This window comes from Camelus dromedarius, chromosome 5 (genome assembly GCF_036321535.1).
Source record: "Camelus dromedarius isolate mCamDro1 chromosome 5, mCamDro1.pat, whole genome shotgun sequence".
NCBI lineage: Eukaryota > Metazoa > Chordata > Mammalia > Artiodactyla > Camelidae > Camelus > Camelus dromedarius.
Window position 1 is genome coordinate 61,713,182 of NC_087440.1, and position 15,272 is coordinate 61,728,453.

At 36.5% G+C, this 15,272-nt stretch overlaps 1 protein-coding gene across 9 annotated transcripts in view; it reads left to right on the forward strand.

The window, feature by feature from the left end:
- Window positions 1–15,272, forward strand: part of SYNE2 (spectrin repeat containing nuclear envelope protein 2) — a 413,158-nt gene that overhangs the window by 256,638 nt on the left and 141,248 nt on the right. For all 9 annotated transcript variants that reach the window (XM_064486012.1, XM_064486013.1, XM_064486014.1 and 6 more), the window contains exons 36-45: window positions 1,077–1,277; window positions 1,633–1,804; window positions 2,327–2,439; window positions 3,555–3,757; window positions 4,199–4,318; window positions 4,417–4,708; window positions 6,159–6,310; window positions 7,233–7,542; window positions 8,734–8,898; window positions 11,449–11,790. In XM_064486012.1, the coding sequence (XP_064342082.1) occupies window positions 1,077–1,277; window positions 1,633–1,804; window positions 2,327–2,439; window positions 3,555–3,757; window positions 4,199–4,318; window positions 4,417–4,708; window positions 6,159–6,310; window positions 7,233–7,542; window positions 8,734–8,898; window positions 11,449–11,790 (2,070 nt within the window). The remainder of the gene's footprint in view (window positions 1–1,076; window positions 1,278–1,632; window positions 1,805–2,326; window positions 2,440–3,554; window positions 3,758–4,198; window positions 4,319–4,416; window positions 4,709–6,158; window positions 6,311–7,232; window positions 7,543–8,733; window positions 8,899–11,448; window positions 11,791–15,272) is intronic.

The following is a 15,272-nucleotide window of genomic DNA, read 5'->3' on the forward strand; positions in this document are numbered from 1 at the left end:
TTTTTTTTTTTTGAGGAATAGTTGATTTACAATGTTGTGTTAGTTTCTGATGTACAGCATGGTGATTCAGGTATAATATATTCATATTATTTTTCATATTCTTTTCCATTATGGTTTATTTAAGGATACTGAATGTAGCTCTCTGTGCTATACAGTAGGACTTTGTTGTCTATCCATTTTATATACAGTAATTTGCATCCCAAACTCCTAATTTATCGCTCCCTCATCCTCTTTCCCCTTTAGTAGCCATAAGTATGTCTGTCCAACCAAATTTTTAGTAGTCAGTATAGGTTATTCTATTTGTCCTATTTTAGAATGAATAGTATTTTTTGCATTCTTTTGTTCTCGTTTCACTTATTTCTCAGGCCTCTTTTGCAGAGGGGAGGTGTTACCCTGCTTCCATGTAAAGTAACAAGGGTCTCCTCAGGAGTGTGTTGGGCATAGAAAGGGCAATATGGCTCAAGTGGTACCAGGTTGATTTGTTGCTGGATGGAGAAATAGAGAGATTGCCCCAAGTGAGATTTTCTATTGTGTGAAGAGATTTGTTAGACTTTTATTTAAATCAAAATGCAAAATGCCTGAATGTGAGCTCTAGAGTCAGGCATTCTGGGTGAGGGCCTGGCTCTGCCACCTGCCAGCTTTGTGGTCTTGGGCAAGTTGCTTATCCTTCAGAAGCCTGTGTTTTATACACAAAGTGCTCACCATGATGCTGGGTACATAATAATCACTTAATAAATGCTGGCTATTTAAGTTTTTCCGTATGCTTTTAATATATTTTCAGATGAGCACCCTGAGATAGCACCTCAACTGGTATGTTAGAGAAACCTGTTTTAGGGGTTAGTCTCTTAGAAAAAAAAAATCAGACCATCAATTTCAGGTTTTCATGTTACTCTTTTTCTTTAAAGACAATATTTGAATTGTTGTATCAGTGATACAGAACAGCAAAGAATCAGAGAGAAGAATTTATTTCACATTGAAAGGAAGCAAAGTTTCAACGCATTCTCCAGCAATGCAGTTGTCTTAAAATCCAGTTAAATAAAGTCCATTACAGTAATTTATATATTTCGTGATTTCAGGTCATGGAGTCCTCTATTTTGAGCAAGATAGAAAGTGTGAAAATGCGTTTAACAGGTGAATCCAACTGCTGTGCGCTCAGTGGCAGCACAGCTGAGCTAAGGGAGGATCTCGACCAAGCCAAGACCCAGATTGGAATGACTGAGTCCCTCTTAAATGCTCTGTCTCCTTCCGACAGCTTGGAGATCTTTACTAAACTCGAGGTACTTCCCAGCATCTTCTCTTCTGTGGTTCAGGTTTATTTTCACACTTGTTTCTGATGGTCTTGTCCTCCTGAGGTTAATAAAAACAATTATTATAAAAACAGTATAAAAATGAAAGCCTGGGGGAAAAACTCAGAAAAACAGTTTGTATTTAACAGCTTCACTTTTGAATTGCATTGTGGACAGTAATTATTTGATACGAAATTGCATCGCATTATACATTTATTGGCTAAGAGAAAGTAGATCCACCCAATAAAAAATCATCCAGATTTTTACTGAAACAATGGATACCTAATATGCTTTGTGTAAACTGAGCCCATTTTAAGACTTAATTGTTGTTTGTTTGTATATTTAGGAGATTCAACAGCAAATTCTACAGCAGAAGCACAGTATGATATTACTGGAGAATCAAATAGGTTGTCTGACTCCTGAACTCTCTGAATTAAAAAAGCAATATGAAAGTGTCAGTGATTTATTTAATACCAAAAAAAGTGTTTTGCAAGATCACTTTTCTAAGTTACTGAATGGTGAGTGCAGTGTTTCTCTTACCGTGTTTCTGGGAATCTTGAAGTATGAATAGTACCGTGAACACAAAGGCTAATTAATCTAAGCTTCACTTAGAGATGCACAGACTCTGTTGAAGGAAATAATATTAAGATAAATCTTTTCAGAGCAAATATTCACTGATCTATACTTGTTGTAAATAACATCTCTTTTGTTCAAGTCCCAGATCTTAATTTTATGAAGGAGTATTTCACCAGGGTCCTAGCATTTGACCTGCTCAGTGTGGTCAGTGAATCTGGGGACATGCCTGTGAGCCTCTGCAGGTATCTTTGGGTGTCCTGTATACTTGGAAAGGAGGTTTGGTGTAGAAAATACGTCACAATTATCATGCAGACCTCTATTAACCCTCAAAATTAGGTTTTAGTTTATTATCATTTTACACTCCCTTGTACCCATGGTGTGGGAAGCAAGTAAATCTCTTACTTTAACCAGATGTATGAAGTCTTCCTTAAATGAATACAGCTTCTTTTGTTTTTTTCCTGCAGATCAGTGCAAGAACTTTAATGACTGGTTTGGCAACATTAAAATGAACCTTAAGGAGTGTTTTGAATCATCAGAAACAAAAAAGAGTATGGAACAAAAGCTACAAAAACTTACTGTAAGACAACATGTACACATTTCAATCAAAATTTATCAAAATGAAAATAGTGGAGACAGAATTGTATATAAGGAGATTTGCCTTAGTTATTTTCCTACATAGAGATAATATTTCCAAAAAACCTAGCCTTTTCCCAAATGTTTTGAAACTCTGGGTTTACTGGGTAAGGGTACAACTGACTTAAAATCTCTTTTTACAGCTATTCTAAGATGCTCATTAACTTAATGTTAGCTGGTGAAATCAGTTGTGTTAAAATCATATTTGAATAAAATAAAGACTTTACCTAATATGAACTTTGAAGTCCCGTTACTTTCTGTAAGAGATCTCTTGACTTTTTATAAAGTCTTTTCTGAGCCATATTTCTTTCAAAAATTGCAGTTGAACTTTGATACACTGATGATGGGAGTGGACTGGAAGGTAGCCTGAAATAGGAGGCAAAGTGCCTGGGGCATTTAAAATGCATGTGGCATTCTTAATACTTGATCACTTTAGGGTAGATTATCAAGTACTTTAGGCTTTGGTGATAAATTATACTCTCAAGTTTATCGATGATGTTAAACATTCCTTGCTTTGATGATACCATTCTTTATTCACAGAATCACTTTTCTTCTCTTTTTTAGTTTATAGCCCAACTTTTTTTTTCCTTTAACTTTGCCCATTGCATGAGTCTCAGCAATTGATGTTCAAACCTTGAAATGCAAACATTGAAATAAAGTCCTGATTTGGACAAAGTGAAATAGAGAACAGGCTATTTAGTTTTACATACTGATTGCCAGAAAGGAGCAAGTAGTTAGGTGAAGCAGAGCAGAGCCAAGATAGGAAAATGTGGCTTTCCGGGTCTTACTCCCACTGACCCAGATGTTGGCATTATTTCGCTTGATGTGATTCCCAGAAAGTCAGATGCAAATGCAAATGTACACACACACTGTAGAACTAATATAAAGTGTCTTTTGATCATTGGCCATTGGAGTTAGCCATATCTTCATAGACCTTCTTTTATATAGCATGCTAAGAAGATGGCATGTCTATATACCATGTTGGAAAAGTGTCACGGGGGTGGTAGGGACCATACTTAGACTTGCCTATAGGATATAATTGACTTTGTCTTTCTTAAGGATTTCTTGACTCTTGAAGGAAGAGGCAGTGAAATACAGCAGGTGGGAACTGTACTGAATCATGTGAAGAAGCATCTGCCCAAAGCACATTTTAAGAATCTTCACAGTTGGATTGTAAGTCAAGAAATTGAATTAGAAAAAATGGAGTCCTTATGCCAGGCACGAGCAAAGGAGCTTGATGAGTACTTGCAGCAGCTACTGAGGTAGGAAATAAGGGTGATGACTAATGAAATATTTGCTGATGGCATCTTCATATATTCTCTGCCTCAGTACAGCTAGCAGTGGGCTACACAGTACACACAAATTTCAAAAATAAAATACATACTTTCAAATCCCAGTTTGGCTCTAGGAGTGTAGACGTTTGGAGAATTCTTCAAATTATGACAAAGTTTCTGGGGAGAGTCTAAAAGTATTTTCCATTTGTTTCCAGTTTTTTATGATGTATATATATGGCTCATTAGAATTCCACTATGATATAGGTTATTATTTTTCAGATTTTAATGTTACAAATTAAATTTTCTCTAAAGGATACCAAAAAAAGTAGTAAGAAAAACCTGGTTGGCTAATAAGATTTGCGCCAACCTTTTCTTCTGATTAATACTTTTTGCTTGTTTTATATTCTAACATGTGTGATGTTCTTTTAGACTCCAGGATGATCACAGAAACCTGAGTAAGTGGTTGACTAATCAAGAAGAAAAATGGAAAGAAATGGAAGGATCAGGAGAGAAAACTGAGCTGTTTTGCCAAGCTCTAGCTAGAAAGAGGTATAGCTGATCTTGCATGAAATACATTTCTTGGGAATATGTTTTCTTACATGGCATCGTGGCTCTTACAAACTTTCGGTGACATTTGGAATTTACAGGGAACAATTTGAATCTATGGCCCAGTTGAGCAACTCTGTGAAGGAATATGGGTTTACTGAGGAGGAAGAAATAGTAATGGAATCAACACGTTTGACTGATAGATACCAGACATTATTGAGACAAATATGTGAAACTGATGAAGAGGATAAATTACATCCTGCCGAGGTCCAGCCCTTGCATGATCTTGAACATGATGTGATTCATTGGATAACAGGGATTAAAGAGTCCCTTATGGTTCTGAATTCATCAGAAGGCAGGATGCCGCTGGAGGAAAGAATCCAAAAAATAAAGGTATAGCTAAATTTTGGAGGTTGGGGTGAACTCTAATTTTGAAAAACTTTAGAGGAAGACTGAAAAGAAATTTGTTTCTTAATGGAAAATAGGATCACTGTGGATTGGGTGAAGAAATTCAGATGACTGAGCTTATAAAAGAGAAGGGCTGTGATGGATCAAAATTATTTTAGTGCATATAGAAGAGAGAAAGTATATCCTCTGTGAGAGCAATGTCCAGTTATTGTTCATCTTCACTGAGTGCAGAAGAATGGAAAATAAAGACAATAACGTAGAGCTGCAGCAGATGGAATTTTTCTAGAATATAAAAAGAATGTATGATCTAGAGATTATCATACTAAGTGAAGTAAGTCAGATAAAGATAAGTATCATATATAACTTACCTGTGGAGTTTTAAAAAATGGTATAAGTGAGCTTATTTACAAAACAGAAGGAGACTCACAGATACAGAAAACAAACTTCTGGTTGATTACCAGAGGGGAAAAGCAAGAGAGGGATAAATTAGGAGTTTGGGATTAGCAGAGCTAACTACTATATATAAAGTAGATAAAAAACAAGGACCTACTGTATAACACAGGGAACTACATTCAATATCTTGTAATAACCTATAATGAAAAAGAACATAAAAAGGAATATGTGTAGATATATATATATCTGAATCACCATGTTGTACACCAGAAACTAACACAACATTGTAAATCAACTGTACTTCAATTTAAAAAAAAAGAATGTATGTCAGTACCTCAGAAGCATCAGCAGCATCAAGGGCAGGGCTAGAGAGGACCTCTTCTTCAGAGTGGAGATGCATGGTTCCTAAAGGGTGTTAGATACTAAATAGAGAGGAAGATATAGTCCAGCTACAAGGGTTGGATTGACTAACTGAAGTAATCGGAATCATTTGGGATTATATCTGAAAGATTTTCCAGAAAAGGAGAATCTGGAGTAGTGTTTCCAAGAAGAGCGGGACTTGCTTGTTTGGAGCAAAGGAGGAAAAGAAAAGAACAGGGAATGGGTATTAATTAGGTCAGAGAAATAAGAGTTATCTTGAGTCACTCTGCGTTTTCCTGTAGGAAGCCATAAACCCAGTCTCGGGTGGATAAAAGTATCTTGTTCAGATTGTAACCTAACTCTTCATTTGTAAATAATGGCGTAGATAGAAAAGAGGACATTCCAGGGATCTTTTGGCATATAATTTCTTTGAGGGCAATTAAAAATCAAGAGGAGAGTAGGAATGCAATCAGCTCAACCTGACAAACGTTCACTGAGAACCAGTTCTATACAAGTGAAGGAGATGTCTCTGTGTTTGGGGCATGTATAAAAATGAAAAGGTAATTTTGAAATATACTCTGCAATTAGAATCTCCAAATAATATTTATAAATAAAAGGATATCATGTGTAATATCCCTCAGTAATACAGATGAGATTTTAAGACCTTTTTTATTTAATTTAGGAAATCATTTTACTAAAACCTGAAGGGGACGCTAAAATACAGACCATCATGAATCAGGCTGAGAGCAGCAAGGCTCCATTGGTTCCAAAGACCTTTACTGATATCAAGAACCAGTGGGACAACACACTCCATTTAGCCAACACGTATCTAAGGTAAAGGGCATGGCTTCACCACTTCCATGGGTTTTCATTGTGCAGTGAAGCCATAACAAGTATGTTTTGTCTGCCTTCTGGATGTGGATATAACATGTCTGTTGGAGAGAAAGTAAGTATGTCTGCGGCAACCACAATATTGAGGCAGAAACGAAGAAGAGTAGTTCTCTGGATCAAATATGAAATACACTGTCATAACTCGGTGGCAGTGTTTACTTTGGCTGGTGCATCAACCCGTGGGGCCCTTGGTACCAAATTGACACTCATTCCACCTTCAACATTCACCTTCTGTACCAACCCCCCGCCCCGGACAACCTCAGTGTCTGTGTGGTGTTACTGTAGGATAATTCATGCTTTTAAATATGTATGCTAAGAGATTCTCAAATATGTAAACATTGATAAATGTTGTCTGAATTTAATGGACATAATTCTGGTGAAAATTCTTAATTCATATCACATCTGAAATGATACATTCAATGTTTGGTAGAGACATGTAAATTTTATGTGTTTCTAAGGAAACATCAAAACTAAATTTAAGCTATAGAAAGCATAAACTAGTTAGTTGGCCAATATACTAAATGCTGATTTATTTTACTTCTATGAAAAAGAAAAACATAGAATAATATATTTATAGTTAAACATCATAAAAACTGGAATAGTTTGAAATCTAAATTATTAAATACTTACTCTCAAGTCAAATTATGTAACAAAACAATTTTTAATATTACAAATGATTTTTATCTTGATTTCTGAGCTAAACTTAGTGCTATTTAGAATGTTCTAATGACAAAGGAGTCTCAGGGAATAATGTCTATTAGTTGTTATTTTAATGATTTTTATTTAAGTTGTATTATAATATAGCAAACTGCCATTCCATTTTGTTAAGTGTCATTTCACTTGTAAAATGTTTTGTTAAATTTAGCCATCAAGAAAAGCTACTACTGGAAGGAGAGAAGTATTTGCAAAGTAAGGAGGATCTGAGATTAATGCTCACAGAACTAAAAAAGCAACAAGAAGTGGGCTTTGCTCTGCAACATGGTTTGCAGGAGAAGAAGGCGCAATTGAAAATTTATAAGAAATTCCTCCAGAAGGCACAAGATTTGACATCCTTGCTAGAGGAGTTAAAATCTCAAGGGAATTACCTCTTAGAGTGCACCAAAAATCCCAACTTTAGTGAAGAGCCGTGGCTGGAAATAAAGCAACTCCATGAAAGTCTTCTTCAACAACTGCAGGTAAATGGTCAAAATAAAATTTTAAATAATTGTTCTAATTATGTAGTATTTGTATATGGGACCACTGTTTTTGTTCTTTTGGTAAATAAAAAGCTTTCAAAATTTATCATTTTTTGATACAAATACTGACTCTTCAAGATGGAGGAATCAGTTCAGTCAGTTTTGCCAGAGGAATCCAGTGTGTGCTATTTGATGATAGTGTTATTTCCTTCCATCAAAGTTCCCCTCTTCGGGGGTAGGAAAGATTAAGATTTTTATGGCTTCTCTATGTAGGTGACAATGTCAAAGTTGTCCATGCATCATCCATGCATCCATCCATCCATCCACGTATCCATCCATTCATTATCTGTCTATTGCAGTAGTATATCCATTATTCTGTATAAGCCTTGTCAGGTTCTCCCTTGTCAGGTTTCTCCCTTGAGTCTTTCCACATGATCTTCAATGAAAGAGTGAAGAGGTAAAATGTCATCCTGTCATGAGGGATAGTATTCTCTTAAGAAAATTGTTTATAATTCTTTGCACACAAAGCCAGATTCCATGTAAGGATTCCCTGGATAAGAAATCTTGCTTATACAGAGAGCAGGAGTTGTGCGGGGGCGAAGATTATCCTTGCTTGCCTTTAAGTTATTTCGTTTCATAGTTGCTACTTTTCTGATTATGTGTGCTCACTTTATTTTCTTATTCCAGGAAAAGAACCTGAAGATGGTTTTGCTCTTGAGTTAGGATTACTTCTCCCTAACGCACTAATTTTGAAGTTTGATTCTTAGGAAAGGAGTCTGAAGTTAGGTTGATTTCATATAGTCTCGCTTCCCAGAGTGGGAACTTGGTTTTAGTGAGAAGGATTAGAGAACTGCTTTATTATGGATGTTTGTGATTTGATGATATAATTTGTAGCCATTTCGTTTTGTAAACCTCTTGACAAATTGTCTTTAGGAGTGAAATGAAGGCAAAGAAACATGGGTGAAACAAATCTGGTTTCAATAAGTCATTTTTGTTGTGGAGAAGAGAGGTTTTATGGTGAAATATCTCAACACAAAAAACTTTAAACTTAGGGACTCTGGATGATTTATGACTATATGCCTTTTTCAGGATGAAACCTTATAAGACAAATGTTTACTAGCAATTTAATTATTTTCTGAGTGAGAAAATTCAGAGACCTATCTTATAAATTGTCAATCATTTTATGTTTAGGATTCTGTGCAAAAATTGGAAGGTCATGTTCGAGAACACGACTCATACCAGGTTTGCGTCACGGACCTAAATACTGATTTGGATAATATCTCAAAGGAATTTGTCAGTTTTCCTGAAGAGCCTGTGGATCCAATAGCAATTGAAGAAAAACTGCAGAAACTGCAGGTATTAAACAATGTCCAGACATGATAGACATTTTTTTAAATGAATATTAATTACCATTTGACAAATCAGTGTCTTTGGTCAGAAATTCAAATGCTAAAAATACTATTTAGATGACTATTGGATAAAGTCCTGACCAGTCGTTAAAAAATGTGAGTGCTCTTCTTTAGTGACCAAATCTGTTTATAGTTTGAATTGAACAGTTCTCTGTACTCTGGGCCCTCAGAGACAATTCCACCCATGACCAGTCTGTAGCTTCTGGAGATCTTTGTTTTAGAGATAGCACAGTGATTCCAGTAGATACTGGGTAGCCCAAGGATGCATCTAATGCAACAGGTCCTAGGGGGAAGTGGCTTAATTTTGCATTCTTCATGGTGGGTGGATGGGAGCTGTGTAATTTTCATACTCGTGGACCACACTGGAGCTCTCTGCAGATGTAGGGCTCTTAAAATTCCACCCTCACTCGAGCACCACCTCACCCTGTACAGTGAGGATTGCATCTCTTTACCTACATCCTCCAAACACATTCCTGAGATGCTTACCATTTGCAAAACCAACATAAACAGGCACGAGTGGTGTCCTCTAGAAGAAAACAAAGTAAAGCATTTTCCTAGCTGCTGCTTTCACAATTCCCTGACTGGATGTTGCCTGGAGTGAGTCTCTGGGCAGCACTGCTGGCATGAGCTTGGGGATTTCTCATCTCCCTTTTTTAGGGAACTGAGAATCAAGCAAGACTTCTCTAGAATATCTGGAGGATATCGCTGTTCAAAAGGGAGGAGCCTTGTCACAATGTCATATACTGAGAACACAACATCCTTATAATAAAAGACTATGAAATGAGAAGAAATCAGTATTAATTACAACTTAACACATCACTGTCGTTGGTCAGAAATTCAAATCCTGAAAAATGCTATTCAGGTGACTGTTGGATAAAGTCCTGACAAGTCACAAAAAATGGGAATATTCTGCTCTAGTGACCAAATCACTGTGACAGGGCTGCCTCCCTTTTGAACAGTGATAGTGTGACAAGGGTTGAGGGCTGCTTGGGTCCCAAGCCCTGTTTGGGTGCCACAGACACTAAGGAGAGTGTGACCTGAGCCTCACTCTGAGGGACCAGGCTCCTACTGAAAAATTAAATAGAGCCTTTTGCTATAGCTAGAAGGAATCTCAGAGGCCATCGAGTTCAGACTCCTCATTTCATAAATGATGAGCTGAGTTACGGAGAGGTTAGGAACTTATAGGGTCACTCGGGTTAAATGACAGAGTAGGGGCTGCAATTCAGGTCTTCTGACCCCACTAGACATCTCCGCTTGGATGTCTCATAGTTATTTGTGGTTCAGCATGGCTAGAAAATAACTCATCATCTCCTTCCCTTTCTCCATACCCCAGCTCCCTACCCATGAATCTGCTTTTTCTTCTCTGACTCTATGAATATCTGTATCATCTGTCTAGGCTGCCAGGTCAGAAACCTGGATATCCTTCCCCAGACTCCAGTCTGACATGTCTGGCATCAATTGCTGTCCCTTTCATCTCTGGACTAGCTCTGCAATTTGTCCCTCTGCCATTACCCCCGTTACTGCTGCTTTAGAACAGACCCTCATCTCACAGATGCCTACATTGGACATCTGAATGGGCTCCCTGCTGGCAGTGTCCCTTTCTCCAGTGTGAATCTATCCAGAGTGCAATCTGGAACTCCCTTCTTCCAGCTGAAAATGTTTCCATGACCCATACATATTTGCTAGCATAGCTCTTTCCACATTCTGTTACAACTTTCTGTTTACTTCCATGTCTCTCTCACTAGACTATAGGATTATGAAGGGTCTGTATTTTACTCATCTTATGTAACTTCCAACCTGTCATAATACTTGCTGTTAGCTGAATGCATGAATGTTTGTTGTGGAGTCCACTAGGAAAGTGACTAATAAATAAGTTTCACCTAGTAACTCTAAGTCTTATTCTATTTTAGAGTAACACCAGTAGCTGCTATAGTATATCAGATTCCCTTGAGTCTAGAGGTCTCAAATTAGCCTCATTCATTCATGTATTTAGTAAATACCAATTGAGCTTCTACTATATTTAAGATATTGCATTAGGTAGATTGATTTAAGCCTTGCTCTGAATTTTAGACATTAGCACTAGATTCAAGCAGGCACATTCTAAATGGTTCCTTTTTTCTTTTCAAGGCTTTGCATCAAGTGGGCACTTATTTCGTGTTTTGATTGGGTTTGATTTTAGTATTATTTGTATCTTGAACAAAACATATTCTCAACAAATACGTGTCGACTGTTTCCTATGTTCCAGGAACTGGGTTGTGAAAATTTTCTTGATTACTTCTTATAAACTTCTAGTATCCTATAAAATCTGTTGGAGAATCTGATCTGGGCTGCTACGTTGGTTTAAATTTACTCAAAGTTTCTTCTTTGCGATATGGGTTGATAAGTTTTTTAGACTTTCCACTAGTCAAGGAAAATGCTTTATGATTTACAAAAGTTAGTTAACTCTTGTGACAATTGAACAGTGATACTTTCTGGATAATCCTTTCTCCTCTCACAGGAGCTAGAGAATAGTCTCCATTTACAAGATGGCACATTAGAGAAGATTATAGCTTTAGCAAAATCCGTCAAGCAAAACACATCTTCAGTGGGACAGAAGATTATTAAAGATGATATAGAATCACTTAAGTGTAAACAAAAAGATTTGGAAAACCGACTTGAATCTGCTAAGCAGGAGATGGAAAATTGTCTCAATAGCATTCTCAAATCAAAATGCTCAACCGAAAAGAAAGAAAAGTTTACTCTGCCAGACAGAGAGGGGCAGGTTACTTCTGATGTACAGGAGTCCACTCAGGGCTCAGCTGCAGTGGAAAAGTTGGAGGAAGACTGGGAAATAAATAAGGTAAGTGCTTGTGATTGCATCTCTAAGACATCGTGTCTGAGAATGAAGAGGTGTTTTTGGGCTCTGAAAAGAGGGTTGTGAATCAAGCCTTCTGATTTCATAATTAAACCCTCCATGTGCTGGCTATTTATGATGCCCACTTGTAAAAAGAGCCCTTAGAAAACTGTCCAGGATTTCAGTGGTGAAATATTACTGTTCATCTGTTACAAATGTCAGTCATCAATTTAGGTTTATTATTCTCTCTGATATGTAATCAGACACAGTTTCTTGGGTCAAGAGCTCAAAGGCAAATTAGAAAAGGCAAAAGAAAATGTGCTTTATCCATTTTCTTAGAAAAAAAAATCTAACAGCCCAATTTTTTTGTTTTTTGGGGTTTTTTTTTTTCTTTTTTTGGTTGATTTCATAATGAAATCAGAGATTGCTTGAAAGGATAGTTTCCTTTCTTTTTCTTCTTCTGTTAACTCTGTAGTGCAAATGTATTTTTAAATGTTGTCAGATCTTTTGGTGTGAGAATGTCAACTTTGGGCTCCTAATTTTCCCTGCAAAGAAGAAAGAAGAATGTTGTTTTGTTTCCATTCCAAACAGCCAAATGGGTACATTTTCCTATGGCTCTTAAAGTGCTTTCTCATAGGCTAGAGATTGAAATGGAAAAGGCACAGACAGACAGCCATGCAGTAAACTATATTTGAAAGAGTCTCCTTGTTAGGCAGCCTCTCACAATCCAGGGTCCCGTGGGACAATAGCGAAGGTTAAACCCTTCTCATGTGAGTCCTCATCAGATTGTTAAAGAATACGTGAAACTCAGGAATGAGGAGAATCTGTACTTCTGATGTCTTCCTAAAGCAGAAACGCATGGAGGTTTAGAGGATCCAGATAGGGTTTTATAGAAACATGTTAAATGCCAAGGTTAAATGCCAGTGGAGCATCTCTCTGGCCATGAGAAAAGACTTCTTCTAAGTCCCACAGTGTTAGATACTGCTAAAGACACGTCTTAAAGGACTGGGGAGACTCTTGAAGTTGTATGTGTAAAAGAGACTCTCTTAATGGTACTTGAAGAGCACTAGATACGTAAAAAAGGAAAAATACCTGAGTGCTTTCTATCCTAATATACGACGACATTGCTAAAGAGACTTGCTGAATAACTTTAAGATTAGCTTCTCAGACCCATTTTGGCTACAAACTCCCAAAATTCAATAGTGTATATTGAAAACTAAATAAAGATCATAAACCAATAATAAGATTTTTTTTACGCTAAGCTTTTACTTAATCTTGAATGATGAGTTATTGACAATTTATGATACTTCACTAAAATGATTTTTTTTTCCAGAGCAGATATTTTCACAGGTCAGGACTATAGGAAGCTAGTTTTAATTCTCCAGCAGCATTTTCCCTTTTTCCTTCCTTTTGTAACATGAGTCCTTTTTTTCTGAATCTGTGCTTCTTATTTACTCTAAGTACTGACTATACTTACTTTATTCTATGTAACATTAGACCATGTAAGATCAAGAGCAGTTTTAAAGTTGAATAACAACTAGAATAAATCAAAGTATGCATCGACAAATGTAATACAAATATAATTTGACAGATGTAAGACACAAGTATCAATTACTTCAGCAGGAGTCTCTGTATGATGAATACATATAGCACATAAAAGCAAAATTTACAGAGTTATAAATCTGATTAATCAAAATCTATTGTGACAGTGAAAATAACCACTTAATTCATTAAGAACATTTATTGAGACCTCTTTTGCCAGTCATTCAGCTAGAAGTGAGAATACAGTTGTCACAGTGTAAAATCTAATGCTAATTAGATATCTAATTAATGCTCATTTCATGTGCCTTTTGGAATCTAGAGGGGCTTTTATCAGATTACATAAAATAATCTCCAGGAGAATTTTTAGGAAGTTTTTATTTAATTTTTTTTTATTAGCTTGTATTTGGTCTTAGAGTTTTGTTGAATGTGTAATTGCACTTTTCAAAAATTGCCATTAAAGCATGCATATGTTTGAATCCATTGCCAAGAATTTCATTTTAGATGAAATGTAGGGAATATTTTAGTTCTGGACCTTTGGCTGACTTCTTCTTTAATACCAAAATATTAAGGCAGACTTAGAGACAAAAGAAGTTATAAAATGTAGTCTGAAGGATATGGACACTTATGATCCAAGATCACACTGGATATTTTTACAGAGGTGAATTTCTAAAATTTTTTAAATATGAAAAGGCAAAACTACCTTCCACCTCCCCCTGAAGTAACAAATTAGGATATGATAAAAAGTAAGGACTGATCTCTTAAGATTCTAGGTGTCCAAAAAGGAAAATGATAAAGAGGCAAACAGGGAAACTGATACATTTTTCATGTATTATTTTTCTAAAAAGTCATAAAGCAACATTACAGCTTAACCCATATGGAGTGATCTTTCTTGCGCCCTCCTTCCCAAATGTCAACCTGCATGACATCATTACTTTTCAACAATCTTTTGTCTATAATTACTTAATTTCCTCATCATTAGGTATAATTGTTAGTCAGTATGTCTGAATTGTTTTTTGTTTTTTTCAACGTTTTCTGTGCATTTATAATTTCAATATTTAAGAAGGCACCTGTACAGAAGTCCTGGAAGGCGGATAATCACAGATACAAAACACGCAGGGCGTCCAGCTGTGGGTGAGCAACCCGATGCTCATAAGAGTCAGTAGTAGAATGCAAAGGAAGAGTTTCCAGTCCTGGGTAAAGAGTGTCTCTTTCTGGTGTCGGTTATCCTAGTAACTCAGTAAAGAAATTTTTGTAGCTGAACACATATTTGGGTCACGTGTCAACCCTGTCTTCCAGGTGTACTACTTCACTCTTCTGGCCAGGGTGCAAATCTTGCTTCTTACTTTAGAGGTATTTTTCTCAGTCCAAGGTTTGTTTCTTTACAGGACAGATGACTTACATAGTTGTACATAGTATTAACATCTGAGAGCAGCGTGCATTTGAGAACATGCTCTGAAGTCCTAAAATCTGAGGTTGAGGAACCTTAGAAATTTGTATCTTGATGCTGTGTTTCAAGTTAGGGAATTAAAGTCAGAAGTTGTTAATTGGCCAAGTTTTCATTCTAGCAGAGCTGGGGCTAGAACCCATGTATCTGCTACTCAGCCTGATGCGTGGTGGTCTACCCCACCATTTTATCAAATGTATTAGTTACATGGGTTGTTAATTGAGGTTTAATATGCTGAGCTGTACCTGATTTCAGTGGACCCTTTACTGAGTTCTTGTGTGTGTTTCCATCCTTCTCTACTCTGTTCTCTGTAAGCCCAATCAAACCTTGTTCTTAGCATTTCTAGCAGATGTCAGGTCAAGAACTGCTAGATTGTTGGCTCCTCAGTTTCTTCCCACTCTACTCTATAAACCACCAATTGTTAATCTTGACAATCGGAGACTAAATAAAATTTTCTTTTTTTTCTAATGTGAATTTATTTATACATACAGTCAATAAAAAT